Source organism: Aricia agestis, chromosome 2 (assembly GCF_905147365.1).
Source record: "Aricia agestis chromosome 2, ilAriAges1.1, whole genome shotgun sequence".
In the NCBI taxonomy this organism is placed as follows: Eukaryota; Metazoa; Arthropoda; class Insecta; order Lepidoptera; family Lycaenidae; genus Aricia; species Aricia agestis.
Window position 1 is genome coordinate 22188775 of NC_056407.1, and position 19374 is coordinate 22208148.

Below are 19374 nucleotides of genomic sequence, written 5' to 3' on the forward strand. Positions count from 1 at the left end.
TGACATTTGTCAGTTTGACAGTTTTGACAATTCATTTGCTGAATTGATTGAGAGGAATTGCTAAATGTGACCATTTTAGCCCCGCAGTATGGATTAGGTCTGCGCATTTGTCACTTCTAAATTGAGACAAAGCCATTTATGTTACACAAAAATATGTATGTTTTCGCAGACAGCGGGGATAAGGAATAGGCGACAGCCACTAATGGTGTGTGAGCACTCCTCTACGACTCTCGCGAGGAAAATAGACCTATTTTTTTACCTAGGGGGCAAAATATAACCCATATTTCCACAAAGGAGTCAAAATATAATCCATGTTTTTCATCGAGGAGCCAAAAACATATTATTGGCCTCCCGCGGCCTTTCCTACGTAGATTACCTCGAATATTGCTCAAAAATTTATAATAATACGCGCCGAGGGGCCCAACCATTGTTCACTTAATAACGTAACAAAAGATGTTTTAAACATCGCTTTTAATAATGGGTAAAGCATTTGCTTTCACAAAATGTTGTAATTAGATGTTTTGGAAAAGGGATACTTAATCCTAATAATGTTTCCTTCATTTCTTGTCAGTGGCTTAATTTATCGATCGCATTTTTGTCCACAAAATACAAATACGTGATTTATGTTTTTAATTAATTCAGACAACCTAGATCTTTTTTATGTATTTCTGAATGTAATAAGTAACAACCTAAAGAAACTAGACTTATTTGCGTGGTTAGATGTACAAAAACAACATAATACAATATAGTATTCAATGGCCCGAGATGCCATCTTAATTTAGTCATATAGGTTTTCCTAATTGAACAAACAAAAACAGAATATAAGTGAATTGATCTCAAATGTACAATTTCCCAAGGTTTTATTGTGCCAAAAAGAAATCGGTGTCTAGGGATTACTTAATATGCTGATGAAATGAGCTGAATTATTTTATGTAGTGTGCGGCGTACGGTTACAGTAACTCCATTCTTATAGGCCATAAAGTTAATATACCTAGCGGAATAGAGAAACAAAGGCCTGAACAAGAGAGATGTCACTATCAGTAACACTGCGTGGCAAAAAGAGACGTGTGATACATGACAGCAGCACTCATTTTTTGACGTCCAGTCGGCACGTGCCGCACGTTGACAATTTAATCAACTCTTCAACAATGAAATTGAGAAATCATGTTCAATTATGCTTGTGTCAGTGTGTGTCTTGTGTGTGTACACATATTTTTACACACAGATGAAGCCAATTTTGGTTTCGCTTGACAGCTCGAGATTGTTGCTCTATTCCGTTAGGTATATTAACTTTATGTTATAGGCAGATATAGGCTATTCTTACCTCTTACAATTTAAATTGTCATCCAAATCTCTAGTCTCTACCTATTATACAGGCTGTAACAAAAATAAGTGATAATACTTTAGGGTGTGTACGTCGTGTTCCTTGTAGAGAGTTCACTGTGAAAGTAGCAGCGCTGAAAGACCAAAATTTTTTTTCGCTTTTGTATAGGGAAACTCGTGACGCTCGGGCCCTTGCCCATACAAAAGTGAAAAAAAATTTGGTCTTTCAGCGCTGCTACTTTCACAGTGAACTCTCTACAAGGAACACGTACACACCCAAAGTATTATCACTTATTTTTGTTACACACTGTATACAGCAGCTCAGATAGTAGAACTAGATACTAGAACAGCTATAGAACGTAAAGGTATCTTTCCGATCTTTTCCGCAAGCGACCGCGACAGACAGAAGTTAAAATAAAATGACTCTTTATAACATATAAAGGCTTTAAAGGTATTATTCTCCACGGGCATTGGTCTAGCGAACCATGCCGCTGCTTTGTAGTAGAACAAAATGATTTTTATAGGTCGCGGTCGCTTGTCGCGTTGATCAGAACGCGAACGGTACCTTAATTAGTGTGGTCTCGCCTTAACATCTTACACCAATCACGAAGGCTTCTCACTACTACTCACTACTCACCGATCCCGGGGCGGCATCCCCGTTTCCCTGGGGCTGGGGCTCCGACTCCTCCGCCGGGGCCTCCTACTTCTTGTGGTGGTGATGGCGCAATGTCAACCAGCACTAACATCTGATGGCCTGGTACTCACCGATCCCGGGGCGACATCCCCGTTACCCTGGGGCTGGGGCTCCGACTCCTCCGCCGGCGGCTCCTCCTTCTTATGGTGGTGGTGGTGCTTCTTCTTATTCTTTATTATTATCTTGTTCTTGAGCAGCGCGGGAGGCGGCAGCTCTCCTCCTAATGAGCAGAAATTTAATTTATTAGTAAGCACGGCTAGAGTACGGTAAATCTATGTCATATCGGAAAACTTAAAATCCTTTGAATCCTTTATTTAATAAAACGTATATGCACTGTTTGCTTAATTAATATGTACGTAGAGTTTTTGTGTACTCGTTGAAAAAAAATTGTTTTATCCTGTACATTTACCATCGGAATGTTTCGACTTTAGTACTTTGACATTAAAATTCTAAATGTGTTTGTCTAATTTGTCTGGCTAAGTTTTTTAGTATGTTACAGTGTATCCGGTATGAGTCCGGGTGCTAATGGCTTATCCATTAGACTTGCCCTGCTGTTAAAATTTTATTTCACGTTAATTATTATATCACAAATTTCACACCTACTTATGTTCTATTAATTATAAATTATACGCTTGGAACAAACACGGCATCAATAATTATTAAAATATTATGTTTAAGATATTTTTGTGTTAAACAGACCATAATAAATAATAATATTATATCCATATGCGCGTCAAGCATCCTAGACTTTGTTTTAAATAACTTACGGGGACAGGTGGTCACGGAAGACCAGGGACAGCGGCGTCTGTCGCTGTCAAAACCTGAGTGATCACCTTTTCTTCTTTTCGTAGCAATGCACTGCTATGTTTGTACATATTATTCTTTTTTAGGGTTCCGTACCTCAAAAGGAAAAAACGGAACCCTTATAGGATCACTTTGTTGTCCGTCTGTCCGTCTGTCAAGACCCTTTTTCTCAGGAACGCGTGGAGGTATGAAGCTGAAATTTATATCAATTACTCAGGTCTACTGTCCCTTGAAGCTGTGAAAAAATCAAACTTCTAAGCCAACGCAATCAAAAGATACAGCCGTTTATGCCGCAAATTTTCGACACTTGCAAGGGAATCAAAACCTACAGGGTGCTTCCCGTGAACTCAGAATCTTGAAATTTGGTACGAAGCAACGTCTTATAGCATAGATAAAGGAAAAATTACGAAAACCATAAATTTTTAGTTACATCACATAATATATTTTTTTTTAATAATTTTAAACTTACTACCCATTTCCTCATAAACGCGTAGAGGTATTAAATTGAAATTCATACCAAATACTCAGGTCTATAATACCTTTAAGCTGTAACAAAATCAAACTTCTATGTCAACGCAATCAAAAGAAACAGCAATTTAAGCTGCATATTTTGAAACTCGCAAGTACTCGCAAGGGAATCAAAACCTAAAGGGTACTTCCAGTCGACCTAGAATCTTGAAATTTGGCATGAAGCAACGTTTTATAGCATACATAAAGGAAAAATTCCGAAAACCTTAAATTTTTAGTTACATTACAAAATATATATTTTTTAATAAATATAAACTTATTACTTTTTTCCTCATGAACGCGTAGAGCTATCAAGTTGAAATTCATATCAAATACTTAGATCTAATTGCCTTTAACCCGTGAAAAAAAAAAAATTCTAAGTCAACGCAAAAACGCAAAACGCAAAAGTACACTCGCAACTACACGCAAGGGAATTAAAACCTAAAGACCACTTCCCGTTGACATAGAATCTCGAAATTTGGTAAGAAGCAATAGCTTACAGCACAGGTAACAGAAAAATTCCGAAAAGCTTAAAATTTTAAGTAGTTACTTTGTAAACCTTGCAGGTTTGTACGGAACCCTCGGTGCGCGAGTCCGACTCGCACTTGGCCGGTTTTTTTTTCACAACACATGTTTTGTTTCTTTTAGAATATTTTATTTTTTATTTCTAAGCTCTTTTTTTGTTATTCTTCTGTGTATTTTATAATGGTGGTGTTTTTGTTACGATAAATTGAATAAATGATTCTTATTCTATTATTCTATATTCTAATTAATAAAAAAAAAATGACTTTAAAACAATATTACGAAGGCTCTATCTACACCTATTTATTATAAAAAAGCGTGAGTATATAAATGTACTTATATAAATAGGTACTAGCTATTTGACATTGTATTCGATAAAACACGAATAAAATGACATTTTCTAAAAATGATTCCTAGCTAGATCGATTTATCGCCCCCGAACCCCCCTATATACTAAATTTCATGAAAATCGTTGACGCCGATTCCGAGATTCCAATTATATATATATATATATATATATATATATATATATATATATATATATATATATATATATATATATATATATATATAATAATAATTATAAATAGGTATTTTTTTGGATAGTAAAAAAATTAAGGAACATAATATTCAGATGTTTTCAATAAAAACAAGACCAGTTGTGATTTGTATGTAAAGTACCTTATAATGTAGTTGCGCTCATAATAAAAGTATCATGTCTATTTTTAATCTCCTTTCTGGAATCTCCTTTAAACATTTCAAGGAGCTATTGAAATTATAAAGAGCCGTCATTCAAGTGGTCGGCGGCTGACCGCATCATTACCAACCACTTACACAATGTAACGACCATCTGAAGCACTCGTAAAACCGCCGCAGGATTAATCTCAATGTGTTGTGGAGAGGGATTAAATTTCATCATCTTGGTGGCAGCATAGTAACTATTTATTACTAGCTGTTGCCCGCGACTTCGTCCGCGTGGACTTCAGTTTATAGTACTTTATAGCGCGCGATGTCAACAAAATTGGTGTCAAAAGCTTTTATAAAAAAACCCTGGTACCCCTTAAATCAATACAGCTGTGCAGTGTGCACACAATAAGTATTTCATTTTTTTATATTAAACTTTATATTTTATGCCAAATTTTAAAGCTTATTTAGCCCTCCGATTACACAACTTTACCCATAAACTATTTATCATTGATAGATTTAAGGTTACGTCACTGCACAGATAAAGTACTGAGTTATTTAATACCGTAGAATAGATATAACAATCGAAAAAAATCGAAACTTAAATGTAAGATGATACCACGTCTTATAGGAAGACTTTTGAGCAAGCGTCAGCGCGATGTAGAAGACGCACGGCGCCATCTATTATGAATTGTTGGAACTAACTTAATTTGAACAAATTTACGCATTTTCACTCCCTTACAACCCTTTTTTCCAGTAAAAAAAGTAGCCTATGTCCTTTCTCAGGCTTTAGACTATCTGTATACAAAATTTCATTACCATCGGTTCGGTAGTTTTGGCGTTTGGCGTGAAAGCGAGACTGACAGACAGACAGACAGACAGAGATACTTTTGGCGTTTGGCGTGAAAGCGAGACTGACAGACAGACAGACAGACAAAGATACTTTCGCATTTATAATATTAGTATAGATTATGTGCACACTGCACAGCTGTTTTTGGGTATTTTGATTAATTAAGGGCCGCGCTACACCGGAATGGCAGCGGCGAGGCGAGCACTTTCAGCGCTGCCATTCCGGTGTAACGCGGCCCTAAGAGGGGTACCACTTACCAGGGTTTTAAAAAGTTTTTAAATTTGACACAAATTTTGTTGACACCGCGCGCTATAAACTAAAGTCCACGCGGACGAAGTCGCGGGCAACAGCTAGTTAGTTAATATTAACGTGTATAACAATCGAAAGAATCGTAAAACCTACCTTAACATGGTACCACCTCTTATAGAAATACACATGAGCAAGCAATAGCGCGATCTAGGGGACTCTTGGCGCCATCTGTTTTAAGTTTTTGGAACTAAGTTAATTTGACCAAATTTACGCATTTTCACCCCCTTACAACCCCTTTTTCCAGTTAAAAAGTAGCCTATGTCCTTTCTCAGGCTTTAGACTATCTGTGTACAAAATTTCATTACTATCGGTTCAGTAGTTTTGGCGTGAAAGCGAGACAGACAGACAGACAGACAGAGATACTTTCGCATTTATAATATTAGTATAGATAATATTCTAACGTATTAAAAACTATAAACAAAAACATACTAACTAATAAGTATGATTAGTTCTATGTTACAATAAAGTAAAAAATAAAACGCCATCTGTTGAATCGTATTAGAACTAAAATGTTCATTCCATCGATATATTTCTGGATTTTTTATAATATTATACATAAAATATGTTTAAGATTTTTGAAATTTTATTTTAATACACATCCAAGACCCAGGAAAATTGAAAACTTTTTGTTCCGCCTGCGGGACTCGAACCCAGGACCCCCGGGATGAGCGCTGGCCACGCGCAATGCGAATTCATTTTCATCGAAATTTTCATGGAAATAAGATATTTTCCCACATCAAAATGTAGCCTATGTCCTTTCTCAGACTCTAGAATAACTGTATACAAAATTTCATTGCAATCGGTTCAGTAGTTTTGGCGTGAAAGCAAGACAGACAGACAGACAGACAGACAGACAGACAGACAGAGATACTTTCGCATTTATAATATTAGTATGGATTGAGTAATCTGTGGTGGCAGTCACACTAAGGGTGAAGCCAAACGAGCGTAATTTGTGAGTTGTGAGTCGCAGAATTTCGGCTGGCAGAAATTCTGCTGCATTCAGTTTCATACAAAAGTCCTGTGTGATTCACACGAGCGTAATTTTGTGAGTCATGATTTGTATGAAAATTCTGCTACTCACAACTGACAAATTACGCTCGTTTGGCTTCACCCTAATTTTTAACTTAGGCGACAGTTTGTGAGTTTGTATGTTCGTTTCTTCTCCTCGTCTAAATGGCTCGAGCGAATTTTATATAAATTTGTATGGAGTTTTTTGATACCCTGGATTAACATAGGCTGCTTTTTGTAAGACTTTTTACTATGGAAAAATATTACAATTTATTTTTCCTCATAAACCGCAGGTAACGCCGTGGGGCACAGCTAGTTTTAAATAAGCAGAGCAATTATAAATTCTCGGAGTCGGCTCCAACGATTTTCATGAAATTTAGTATACTAGAGATCGCCCAATGGTCGAAATTCGACCTTACTTACAACGACATTAGGCCCTTTTTGTAAAAAAATATTGACTTCATCATAGTCTTTTTCAATTCTTGTCTCTGGGACTCAGCTGATCTCAGACTGGCCGTTTTTAAGCATTGTCTAATAGTATCTAAAATTAAAAAAAAAACTATAATCCATTTTCAATTTGTCAACTTGTTGTCAACAGACTTAAACCATAAATAAAAGAGTATAATTCGTATGTATAGGCTTGTCACTCAAAAATCTGTCATTTTTCCTAGTAGTAGTGTCGTAGTGTGTGTAACGTTTTATTTGTTAAAAATATATATGATAATATTATAAAGGCGAAAGTTTGTTTGGATGTATGGATGTGTGGATGTATGGATGTTTGTTACTCTTTCACGCAAAAACTACTGAACGGATTTTAATGAAACTGTACAATAATAAAGCTTATACATCAGAATAACACATAGGCTACAATTTTAACCGACTTTCAAAATGGGGGAGGTGTTATGTTCGTTTTCTTATGTTCAACGATTACTCCGCCGTTTGTAAACCGATTTTCAAAATTTTTCTTTTGGTATATAGGGTATCATCCCAATTTAGTATTATATTCACAAAAGTGGTGATCTGATGAAGGATCCATAAGTAATCGAGGGAACTCCTCAAATTTTATAGGGAAACGTGTGGTGACTTCGGTTTTGTGAAAAGTATTCTAAGCATATGCTACCAACAAGTAAGATTTTGCACCGAGGTATACCTGGTATACCGTGGTTCGGAAGGTGCTGAGAGAACTCCTGATTCTTTATAGATACAAGTTTGGGAGTTTCGGCGTTGTTTTAAGAACGGAAAGCATAAAATTATGCTACTATGCAAATTACATTCATCGTCACCATCATCACTACCGTATTACACTATGCGTCGTCGATTATGAGCCTATTATGTGTTATTTTTACTTTTCATAGTCTTTTAGATCGAGACTCGAGTTTGTCAAGCGATAATATAAAAAAATCTAATTATCAACGTGAAGAGTATGTTTGCTTGAACGCGCTAACCTCAGGAACTATAGGTCCGATTTAAAAACTTATTTCAGTGTTAGATAGCTTATTTATCGAGTAAGGCTATAGGCTATATTATATGTATCTTAGCGTGATAATTCACGCTAAGACTAATACGACCAAAGAAACTCAGGAAAATGTGGGGAAAACGGGGGAAATATTAGAAAGGGTTTATCTCACGAACTACAATTTTGCAATTTTTATGGCAATATTTGGCACAGATGTAGAGTAGACCAAGTGAAGGGAGTAGGGACATAGGCTATTTTTTATGGGAAAATGTACGGTTTCCGTAAAATTCCTAATTTACGCGGGCGAAGCCGCAAGGGACATCTAGTATATGATTAAAGTATAATTTTAAAATAATATTAGCTCGATGCACTCCTTCACCATATAAACTATAACTGTGCGAAATTTCATGCACCTACGTTCCCCCATTTTCCGTAAAAAGGGTTACAAAGTTTTTCTCTCACGTATTAATATATAGAAGATAGGGGGTTTCTATCTAGCTAGGATTCATTTTTAGAAAATGTCATTTTATTCGTGTTTTATCGAATACCGAGCATAGCTCGGTCAAATAGCTAGTTATTAATTATATTTGCCGGTAATGTTAGCATCATCTAGCATCGATCCATTCACATTTGCGCTAACAGCATACTTCAAACTTAACACAAGTAGACAAGTATTTTACAGGATAAGTACTTAAATACAAGGACTGAGATCTGCTTGGAGGAGATTAACACCAGATTCCTAGTCAGCACATTTTATGCTATGGCGAACTAGCAACTCGCAAACATAGTCCTAAGCTGTTTCCTGAAACAAGGGGCGTTTAGAAGCAGCTTAAATATTGAAGAGCACACACGCTCTCCGATTGCGAATCGCCTAGAGTGGCGTTTAGGGTATCCTTACGTAAAAGGGCTTCTTTATTTTAGTATTTTGTAGTGTCTGGATGAAGTTTCGTCTTTGGGCCATTTTCAGCTAAAATGATCATGTTCAGCTTGGGACTGAAAGCAAGGCCGATTTAATAATCCACAATCTTTATATATAAAACTCAAAGGTGACTAACTAACATGGTGATCTATCAACGTACAGCCTAAACCACTGCACCGATCGTGCTGAAATTTGGCATGCAGGTAGATGTTATGACGTAGGCATCCGCTAAGAAAGGATTTTGATCAATTCTACCCCCAAGGGGTTAAAAAAGGGAATGAAGGTTTGTATAACTTCTTAACGCGAGCGAAGCCGCGGGCAAAAGCTCGTATTATAATAAAATCGGAAGTGTGTCCGTCGATCTGTCTGTTACATTTTCACGCCTATCATTCAGATCCTGGTGAAATTTAGTATAGTGTTTCTTTATATCTAAGAAGAGTTTTTGTTTGAAAAAAAATGTACGGTACCCGCTAGACAAACACTGCGCAATAGCCTAGTGCAAAGTAAACGTCAACATTACATGAACCCGAACTGTTGCTACTTGCTACTAATCATTTCTGTGTTATTTTGTACCCAAACTAAAAAGAATTTAGAGACTTTAAACCTTAGACTACGGCAAAATATCCACCATCAATTGTGGAAAATGTAGTCTTCTAATAAAAAAGTCTATGCACAATTGACTACATTCAATACGTATTCCATAGGGTAAGTAAAGTTAGCTACAAAAAATAGAAAAAAGTAAATGAAGCATCGTGTATAAAAAACTCAGACATAAAAAGTTGTTGGTCTCATTTCTATCCAGAGTATTCCCTGGGCTTTAGCTATAAGACGAACTAGCTAGTTTTATTTAGCATTTTCTATTTTTAGTAGAAAGGTGGGCATGGAGTAAAAAATAACTCCCTTACCAATAAAAATATCTACAGTGTATACAGACTTTTTAGTTAAATACAATGATGAGTTCTTGTTTGATACAGTAGAAAAGAAGCATGACAGATAAAGTACATTGGATATTTTTTTTTTATTAGAGGGGTTAAAATAATGTCTAGATCGTATCAAAACGGACTATTATTATAAAAATAACAGTCTTATTATTTGATAAGTATTTTATCGCTAAACAAACAACAAATATACAGCAGTAGCCATCATTAATGGCGATGCCGATAAAAAATAATGACCACGCTTTGATCTCAGTATATTCAGTTCAAGCATTTTTACCCCCTACAAGACTCTTTTTCATACGACATAAAGGCTATTTTTAAATAAACTTTTAGGTTTTTCGTTATCACACACAAATCTGAAAAGTTTTCCCCTAGTTTCTGGTTGCGCACCGTTCAGTTTGGAAGTTTCTTAATATTCACCGATTTTACCCCACAGCCACAAAAGGGTTTCGGGTGTATTCAAACCCTGAATAGGGAACTAGAAACTACATACGTGAAAAAATATTTAACATCATCATCACCGGTAGTTTTCCACCAACGTAACCAAACCTTTGTGCTGCGCATAGGAAAACAATGGAACGAAGTACGAACCAACGGCATTCTATAACCATTAGTATCAGACCTATAAGCCTTCAAGAAATGAGCGTCTCCCCGCTTAACGGAAACGTATTTGTAAATTCTCCGATGTAGCGGATGTCCAAGGGCGGTAGTCACTTTCCATAAGGTGTACCGCAAGTAGGTACTTATATACTCTTATTAAAGTATAGTAAGATTTAAACAAAAGCATATTAGGTAGTAAAGACTTTAAAAGTGCCTATATAGACTTCCAGGCAATATAAAGTTGTCTGTCAAGTATCACGGATTAAAAATCAAAGCGTTTGTTTTACACAAAGAACTGCAACGAATATTGTAAATAGCGTACTTCAAATAGCGAAAATGGCATACTCGTTAAGCCGCTAGAAACGCTGGGGAAACAGTTTTCCATTGAAATAGTTGAAATAGATTTTAGTCTATTCGGTGCGCACCGGCCCATTGAATAAACTGTCGCCGTGTTGACACTGTCGCTATGTTGCTATGTTGGACACGCCGCGTGTTACGCGGCGTGTCCAACTTCACCCATCAGACGACAATCCAAACATCAGGCGTCGCGGGGTTGGGCATTAGTAAAGTGAGTTTACACTCGCACTAACGCTAACATTGTTTTTCCATACAAACGTATTCCCCAATTTACTCCCTGGACAATGCGTCTAGACAAATTTTAATGATTTTTTATACAATATTGGGATCTGTTAAATCTATGCCTCTACGTTCGATTTTTTCTAAATTTACTAATAAATAAAAAATATGAACCTTCAAAAAAAAAAATGACCCGAACCCCGCCAATCCACCGACCATAAAACAAATTTGAAAGATCTTTAAGATAAAATAAAAACGTAGAGGCATAGATTCACTCATCCTGAAGATATTTAAAAAAAAATAGATAGGCTCTATTTTGGAGGACTACATTACCTCGACTTACTCAAAGACTTATAAACCTATTACTGCATCTCACATCTGTCTCTATCACAATACACGTGCCGGCGCAGGGTGAAGCGTGATGGCAATAGTTTCTACGTTTAAAATTTTAAAGTCTACTGCACCCGCGTTCCCTCTTGAGTAATGCCCGTTGCAGACGATGCACAGTAGCTTGCGCGAGTACTTGCGCAGGTACTTGCGCCGGCGTTCAAACGTAAAAAGATCACGCGAAGTAGCTTTGTATAGTGCCAGTGCATAGTAGGCAACCATGGACAAGCGTATGGTTTTGAATAAACTTTTTAAGTGCCTAATTCAAGAGCTAAATGGAGTGATAGCAGAGGAACTGATGCAGGAAATACAGAATTTAGAAAAAGGAAAACTGTATAGTTTTGTCTGAATTCCATTTATTCATTTTTAATTCACAAACTTAAAACATTAAGATTCAATAAAACAACCAACTCCCCAACAATCTAGTGGTAGGTTTCTACATCTTTACCAAAACAACAAACAGACTGAACTGGCGCTAGTACTGGCGCTAGTACTGGTCAACGCATGTTCAAACGATGACCAGTGAAGTAGCGCGGGGGTGAAGTAGACGGAGCGGGGGCAAATGAGTCGCACTTGCGCGAGGACCAAAGCGAGTGCTACTAAGCAACTTGCACTCGCACTTTCACTAAGCAAAATGCGTTCACACGATGAAAATATATGCTTAGTATTAGTACTTGCGCAAGCTACTGCGCATCGTCTGCAACGGGCATAACATAATGACGAAAATACTTCAATACAAGGTGTTACCCGCAACTTTGTGCGACTAATTCAGTTTATCGCGCGGCAAGTGGCAACCGTAGAGTTTCCGGAATAAAAGCTATCGTCAGTCTTTTCTCGCGTGTCGCAACTCGCAGTATCTTTCATCAAAATCGGTTTAGCGGTTTAAGCGTGAGGAGGCAACAAACAGCGGGGCCAAAATGGTCGCATAGCAATTCCTCTCAATCAATTCACAAAATGAATTGTCAAAACTGTCAAACTCACGAATGTCAAATTTAAACCAATTCAATTGGTCTAAGTTCGTACTAATTTGACATTCGTGACTTTGACAGTTTTGACAATTCATTTTGTGAATTGATTGAGAGGAATTGCTATGTGACCATTTTAGCCCCGCAGTCATTTTCGCTATTATATCCGTATGGATTTTCAGCAACACCTAAGTGCTCCATCAATAAATTGTTAGTGCGTAGGCGTCTGCCTATAAAATATATAAATGTCCCATATTAGTTGTTACACCCACATGATACACATAATTATTCACAGATAAGACAGTTATCTTTTTAGGGTTCCGTACCCAAAGGGTAAAAACCCTATTACTAAGACTTCGATGTCTGTCTGTCTGTCTGTCTCCAGGCTGTAACTCAAGAACGGTAATAGCTAGAGAGTTGAAATCTTCACAGATTATGTATTTCTGTTGCCGCTATAACAACAAAAACTAAAAACAAAACAAATTAAATATTTAATGGGGGCTCCCATACAACAATTTTTTGGCATGTTTTTGCTTGGCATCAATAATGCCAACCGGGTCCAGTAGGCACTTGAAACTTTCACAAAATCCTCAACTGCATATTGTGTACTTTAATAATAATTTAATAAAATTAAAATAAAATAAAATTTAAGGGGAGCTCCCATACAAAAAACACAATCTTTTTCACGATATCTTTTTCACTTCAACTTTCAGTGAAATTGGTACAATTTCTGACAGAATAGAATATGATGTAGGTAATTATAGGTGTGTATAATAATAATAATAATAATAATAATAATAATATCTATGGACGCTTCACACCACGTCAGTCTGGCCCCGTGCTAAGTACCTGAAAGACTTGTGTTACGGGCTTACGGGTACCAGACAACGATAATATATATGTCGGAGGAAGTCATGTCTGGTTGTTTTCTGATTACTGAATTTTAGAGGAAGTCATGAATAGTCATGAGTGTAGTTATTTTTATGATTCTTAAATGTCAGAGGAAGTCCTGAGTAGTCATGAGTCTAGTTATTTTCTGATTGTTTGAAGTGTTGATTCTTCACGATTATGTTGCTTTAAAAATGATTGTAAAATTTAGTGATCATTGTAAAATTCTTAGTTAAATTTAATTAAGTAATCATTTTATTAATGACCAATCAGAGCAGAGGGCGTGTGCGCCTTGAGTGGGGTCGAGGCGCCATCTTTACTTTAGAGGGATTGACAGTCTGGGGAGCACATTCGAGTGTGAGCAGTCGATCGAGTTGGATCGTGGCTAGTTCTGGTGTTGTGCTAACTAAAGTAACATCGGTGCCCCGAACTCACTGCTCGTTTTGAAATTTGTGATTATAGAATACTAGTAAACTAGTAAATTGTGTGAAAGCGTTATAATAGTGTTTATAATAAATTTGTGAATACAAGTGACAATTATTGTGTTTTTGTGCCCGCATTTACCCAAAATGACGCCCACTAGAATTCCTAACGCTGGCAGAAATGAATACCAGAATAATGATTCTCCGACATATTAATACTTTTATACTATACATATATTTAAGATTTTTATTACCTATATGATACACATATTTAATACACACCCATGACCCAGGAACTTTGAAAACTTTTTGTTATTGTATAGTCATATTATGTGTATAGTTGTATAGTCATCCTAGAAAGAATTCCCACACGTAGTTTGAAAAACTTCTTTCGTCCATCCATGAAATGTTAAATTGCAAAAAGTTTATGCAAATACAATGCTTATTAAAATAAAGACATAAATTGCAACTCTTAATATAAACTGGCCCAACAGAGATATTTTAACCACAATTTATATTGTCTCTCGAACTGTTGACTTTGTTCTCGAAATATTGTCCACGGCAATAAAGACTAAGGCGCTTTTGGCACGGACTACAAAAGACAAGAGTTGCAGCCTGTATTTGGGTCACCTGGGGGTATTCTCGTAAATACCACCCGACAAAGTGGATAACACCTTTCTGGGCGAAGCAACGCTACTTCACGATCCCCGCTACAACAAAACGTATTTATTATAACGAACTACATTTCATATTTCACTAGAATAAGGGCCTGTTTCACCGCTTGCTGATAAGGCTATCCACCACTTAATTTGACAGATGGAGTATGGAAAATCTGTCAAATAACCCTATCGGGCACCTTATCAGGAACCGGTGAAACAGGCCATAAATGTTGCCTTCTTGTTTCGTGTACAATTTTTGGGGTTCAAAGTCAAATTAATATTTTCATATCAAATTTTTTCAGCGGTTTAAGCGAGAATAGACAACACACTGACAGACAGACACACTTTCGTATTTATAGATACCATCAGTGAGTACCTAAAAAGAGTTTAGTCTATACTTTTTATAATATCAAAAACAAATGATATAAAATCTCCTAACAGCTGCAGAGTAGCTAAGACATAAAAACTCAGCTCTGCTTTCTCAAAACATTAAGAAGAGTGGGTTTTAAAGATACCACTGGGGCCATCTCTCCCTCATTAAAACACGACTAGTCTTGATATTAGTAAACTTACTAACTCGTAAACATAGTAGGTAAACTCCAGACAGTCTCAAACACACTCGGGGGCACTAGTTTGTGGAAACTCAACTCTATGACATTTAATGGTTATTACGAAAAGGTTAAGTTGGGGTTAATGTCAATGTGGAGAAAGTTCGAGACACGGTCATGATCATGTTACTGAGATACTACATACGGTATTTTAATGACAGGAGAGAGGGATGTTTTCGGTTCCCCTGTGTTGACACTGTTTTGATATTATTCCCGCCAAAAATAGCCCGGTCTGTGTTAAATCTGTCTCGATATTATTCCCGCCAAAAATACGTGCTGTGTTTAATCTATCTCGATATTATTCCCGCCAAAAATACGTGCTGTGTTTAATCTGTCTCGATATTATTCCCGCCAAAAATACGTGATGTTTAATCTGTCTCGAATCTCGATATTATTCCCGCCAAAAATAGCTCCTGTGTTTAATCTCTCTAGATATTGTTACCGCCGAAAATAGCGTAATCTAATCTGGGTTTTATAAAAAGTTCTGAGATTGATATACTTTACATTGTTTTACAAGCCCTACATTTTACTAGATGTTCAAGAGTCCAAATATAATATTATTTCACATCACTGGCATTTAGCCTTCAGGCAAAATCAGCCAAGTGCGAGTTGGATTCGCGCACGAGCAAAAATAGGCAAAAAATTGACAGACAGACAGCGAAGTCGCGTGATTGGGTCCCGTTTTAATCCCTTTAGGTACGGAACCCTAAAAAGACATGTTAATAATTAAGTCAGCACTTTTAACTACATAAGTAGAAACATTTGACGACCTCTGTGGCTCAGTGGTGAGCGCGTTGGTAGCTCAAGCCGGGGGTCGCGGGTTCGAATCCCGCCGACGGAACAAAAAGTTTTCGAAGTTCCTGGGTTTTTTTTTTTTTTTTAAATAAGGGGGCAAACGAGCAAACGGGTCACCTGATGGAAAGCAACTTCCGTCGCCCATGGACACTCGCAGCATCAGAAGAGCTGCAAGTGCGTTGCCGGCCTTTTAAGAGGGAATAGGGTAATAGGGGAGGGAAGGGAAGGGAAGGGAATAGTTGAGGGTAGGGAAGGGAATAGTTGAGGGTAGGGAAGGGAATAGGGTAGGGGTTAGGGGATTGGGCCTCCGGTAAACTCACTCACTCGGCGAAACACAGCGTAAGCGCTGTTTCACGCCGGTTTTCTGTGAGAACGTGGTATTTATCCGGTCGAGCCGGCCCATTCGTGCCGAAGCATGGCTCTCCCACGTATAGGGTCATGGATGTGTATTAAATATGTGTATCATATAATAAAAATCTTAAATGTATGTATAGTATAAAATTATTAAATATATTTCCGTTGTCTGGTACCCGTAACACAAGTCCTTCAGGTACTTACCACGGGGCCAGACTGACGTGGTGTGAAGCGTCTATAGATATTATTATTATTATTATGTATAAGGTAGTACTAGTTAGCCAATCACGCCATAAAACTGATGTACACAAAGTCTTTCTGCAACAGAAAATATTTTAGCAAAAAGATAACCTCAAAATCCCTCTAGAGCAGACGTGCAACGTCAACATCATTTTACTGAAAATACTTTCCTTTAAAACTCTATATTTGGCTACACCCCTTTGATTTTAAGAAATATTGAAAAGCGTTGGCAAAATGTCATGTTGTATGATGGTTATTATTTGCGCCCGATTCGAACCCAAGAGAATAGTCGTGTATAGTAGTTTTGAAAGAGACGCATTGAAAAATATCTGAAATGTGTAGAATTTCTGCAAAAGCAAGATTTGTTTGGAGCGCAACGTCGTTTCGAGATAGATATTTCACATTAAGTTATATTTCATCGCTTTATCGACCCATTGAATTTTGTTAAATGATATCAAAAGGTTATACGTGGTACTATATTCTGTGGTGGTACGTATACGTATAACGTATAACAAATAAGTATAGTACAGTACAGTAGAGCTATTTTAAATATCTGCCTCTTTGTGTCGATATCTTTTTATCAGATAATAATCAGGTAATCAGTATGCATTCACACAAACATAATTTTGTAAGTCATGATTAGTGTGAAAAATAATTTACGCGACCGAAAATCTGCGACTCACAACTCTTAAAATTGCGCTCGTTTGGCTTCACCCTAATGTTCGTTTATGAACAAAGCACTAACCTGGCTCCAGCTGATGCGAGTCCAGCGGTTTATCGAGCAGCATATCGCCGAAGATATCTCTACAGTAGTTCGCGATCTTCGCCTGCTGTCGCGGGTTGCAGTGGTTCTCAAAGCTGAGTATGACCGGGTAGTCCGATGTCTTGAAGGCGCTCTCCGCTATCGCTTCTAGCACTTCCTTGGCGCTGATCTCAGGTACGAAGGTGTAGCCGTGGACTATCACCGGCTCTTCTGTTCTACCGTTCCAGAAGTCCAGTTCCACGCATCTGTAATAATGAGGTGATTTTAGTGAAAGTTTAACTTGTGTCCTATTTACATATCAATTTAAAAGTTAAAGACTTCTTTGAGTTCTTTATCAAAGCCTACTTGAGCTATTACGGGTTATCACTAATCCAGTGATAATGTTTTCTCTATCGTATATTCGAAGAACGATAGATACCTAATTTAATCTAGAATTAACTTAAACTCAGTTTTTTTTAAATGAAATAAGGGGGCAATCGAGCAAACGGGTCACCTGATGGAAAGCAACTTCCGTCGCCCATAGACACTCGCAGCATCAGAAGAGCTGCAGGTGCGTTGCCAGCCTTTTAAGAGGGAATAGGGTAATAGGGGAGGGTATGGATGGGAAGGGAAGGGAATAGGGGAGGGTAGGGAAGGGAATAGGTCGGCGAAACACAGCGCAAGCGCTGTTTCACGCCGGTTTTCTGTGAGAACGTGGTATTTCTCCGGTCGAGCCGGCCCATTCGTGCCGAAGCATGGCTCTCCCACATATGAAGTCGCAAGTCCCACGGTGCAAGTTGAGTGTCACATAGATCCAATCCACAGGCTGCATGTAGAGTTATAGAACATTTAATATCCTAGTTTGATTTAAAAATGACGACGCCATTGTAAAAATCCTCCAAAGACTTTTTGTACTATACCTATCCTTATGGAAAACAACCGACAATAATGAGTTTAACGAACTATACTCCACAGGGTATTCACTTTACATTACTTTACGCCTTAGAATAAGCAAGTTTAATTAACGACAAACTTGGAAGCCGTAATGACGTTATAATACGTAAGTAGTGGGAGCACGTCGAAAGAGTTCCCAACTTCGCACAGCTCGCTGTCTGAAAACTTCAGCTTCATACATTCGCTTCTTTACGTGGGGTTGTTTTACAAGTATTTTGTTTTAATTATAGTTACTTTTGCAATGGAACATAATTTTAAGCATTTTATAGCTCTTGTAGTGATCTTAGTAGAATTAAAAAACTTTGTAAAACTATCCACAAAAGCTACTGAAAAGGCTCTTGATTTACAAAAGGCTAGTTTTTATAAAAATTGTTTTAGTTACATATTTACGCGCGTATTTAGTAATACAAAAACTTAAGCGTAAAATTGATAATAAACTTAATTTTGACCTATAAGTGGTAACTAACAAGTGCCAATTAAGTGCTATTTAACATTTTCAATTTCGACATAAAGTATTTTTGCGATTTAAAGTTTAGTTTTAATAAGCACTCACAACCACAAAAGTTGGAACTACCAAAAAGTGAAGGTCAAAATAAATTAGGCGCAGATCAAATATAATGGTTATGACTTGACCAAATAATTAAATTAATATGTTTGGCCAAGTAAAAAGACTTAAAAAATTAAATTAAAATAAAAAATGAATATTAATAATATACTTGAAAATTATAAAGAGAAATTATACAGTGTATGTTTGTATCCCCCGAATTAGATTTATTTTTTTTTTTTTTTATAGACTCACCAACAGAACAGCATTTGTGACATTTTTTGTACATAAAATTTGTTTACAGATAAAATGAGTTCTAATGACAGGTGAAGTATAACAGCGTGCGTATGCGACAAAAATTAGACGAGATGAGATGTAGTGAATATGGTGATAAATACAATATTCTCATTATCTATTTATCTATCATCACAAGTAAAAATGTTTTCAGTTTTAACCTCCAACTAAGAGTCACGTCAGTTGATGAATAGAAATGACCACAAACAAAAATAATTTTGGGAATACAAATCCTTAGCATTATTTTGACAACTAGCAGGATAATCGTGGTTCAGTGTTAAAAGGAACATGGTGTCACTATTAAGCTTAAGGTTTTAATTACTGAGCAAATA

General features: G+C 36.9%; 1 protein-coding gene across 3 annotated transcripts in view; it reads right to left on the reverse strand.

Annotated features, from left to right (window-relative positions):
* Nucleotides 1-19374, reverse strand: part of LOC121737488 (1-phosphatidylinositol 4,5-bisphosphate phosphodiesterase classes I and II) — a 100848-nt gene that overhangs the window by 21700 nt on the left and 59774 nt on the right. For all 3 annotated transcript variants that reach the window (XR_006037143.1, XM_042129180.1, XM_042129174.1), the window contains exons 8-9: nt 17254-17516; nt 2089-2237 (exon numbers count right to left, since the gene is read on the reverse strand). Coding sequence is in view for 2 of the 3 variants with exons in the window: in XM_042129180.1 (XP_041985114.1) it covers nt 2089-2237; nt 17254-17516 (412 nt within the window). In the remaining variant the exon portion in view is untranslated. The remainder of the gene's footprint in view (nt 1-2088; nt 2238-17253; nt 17517-19374) is intronic.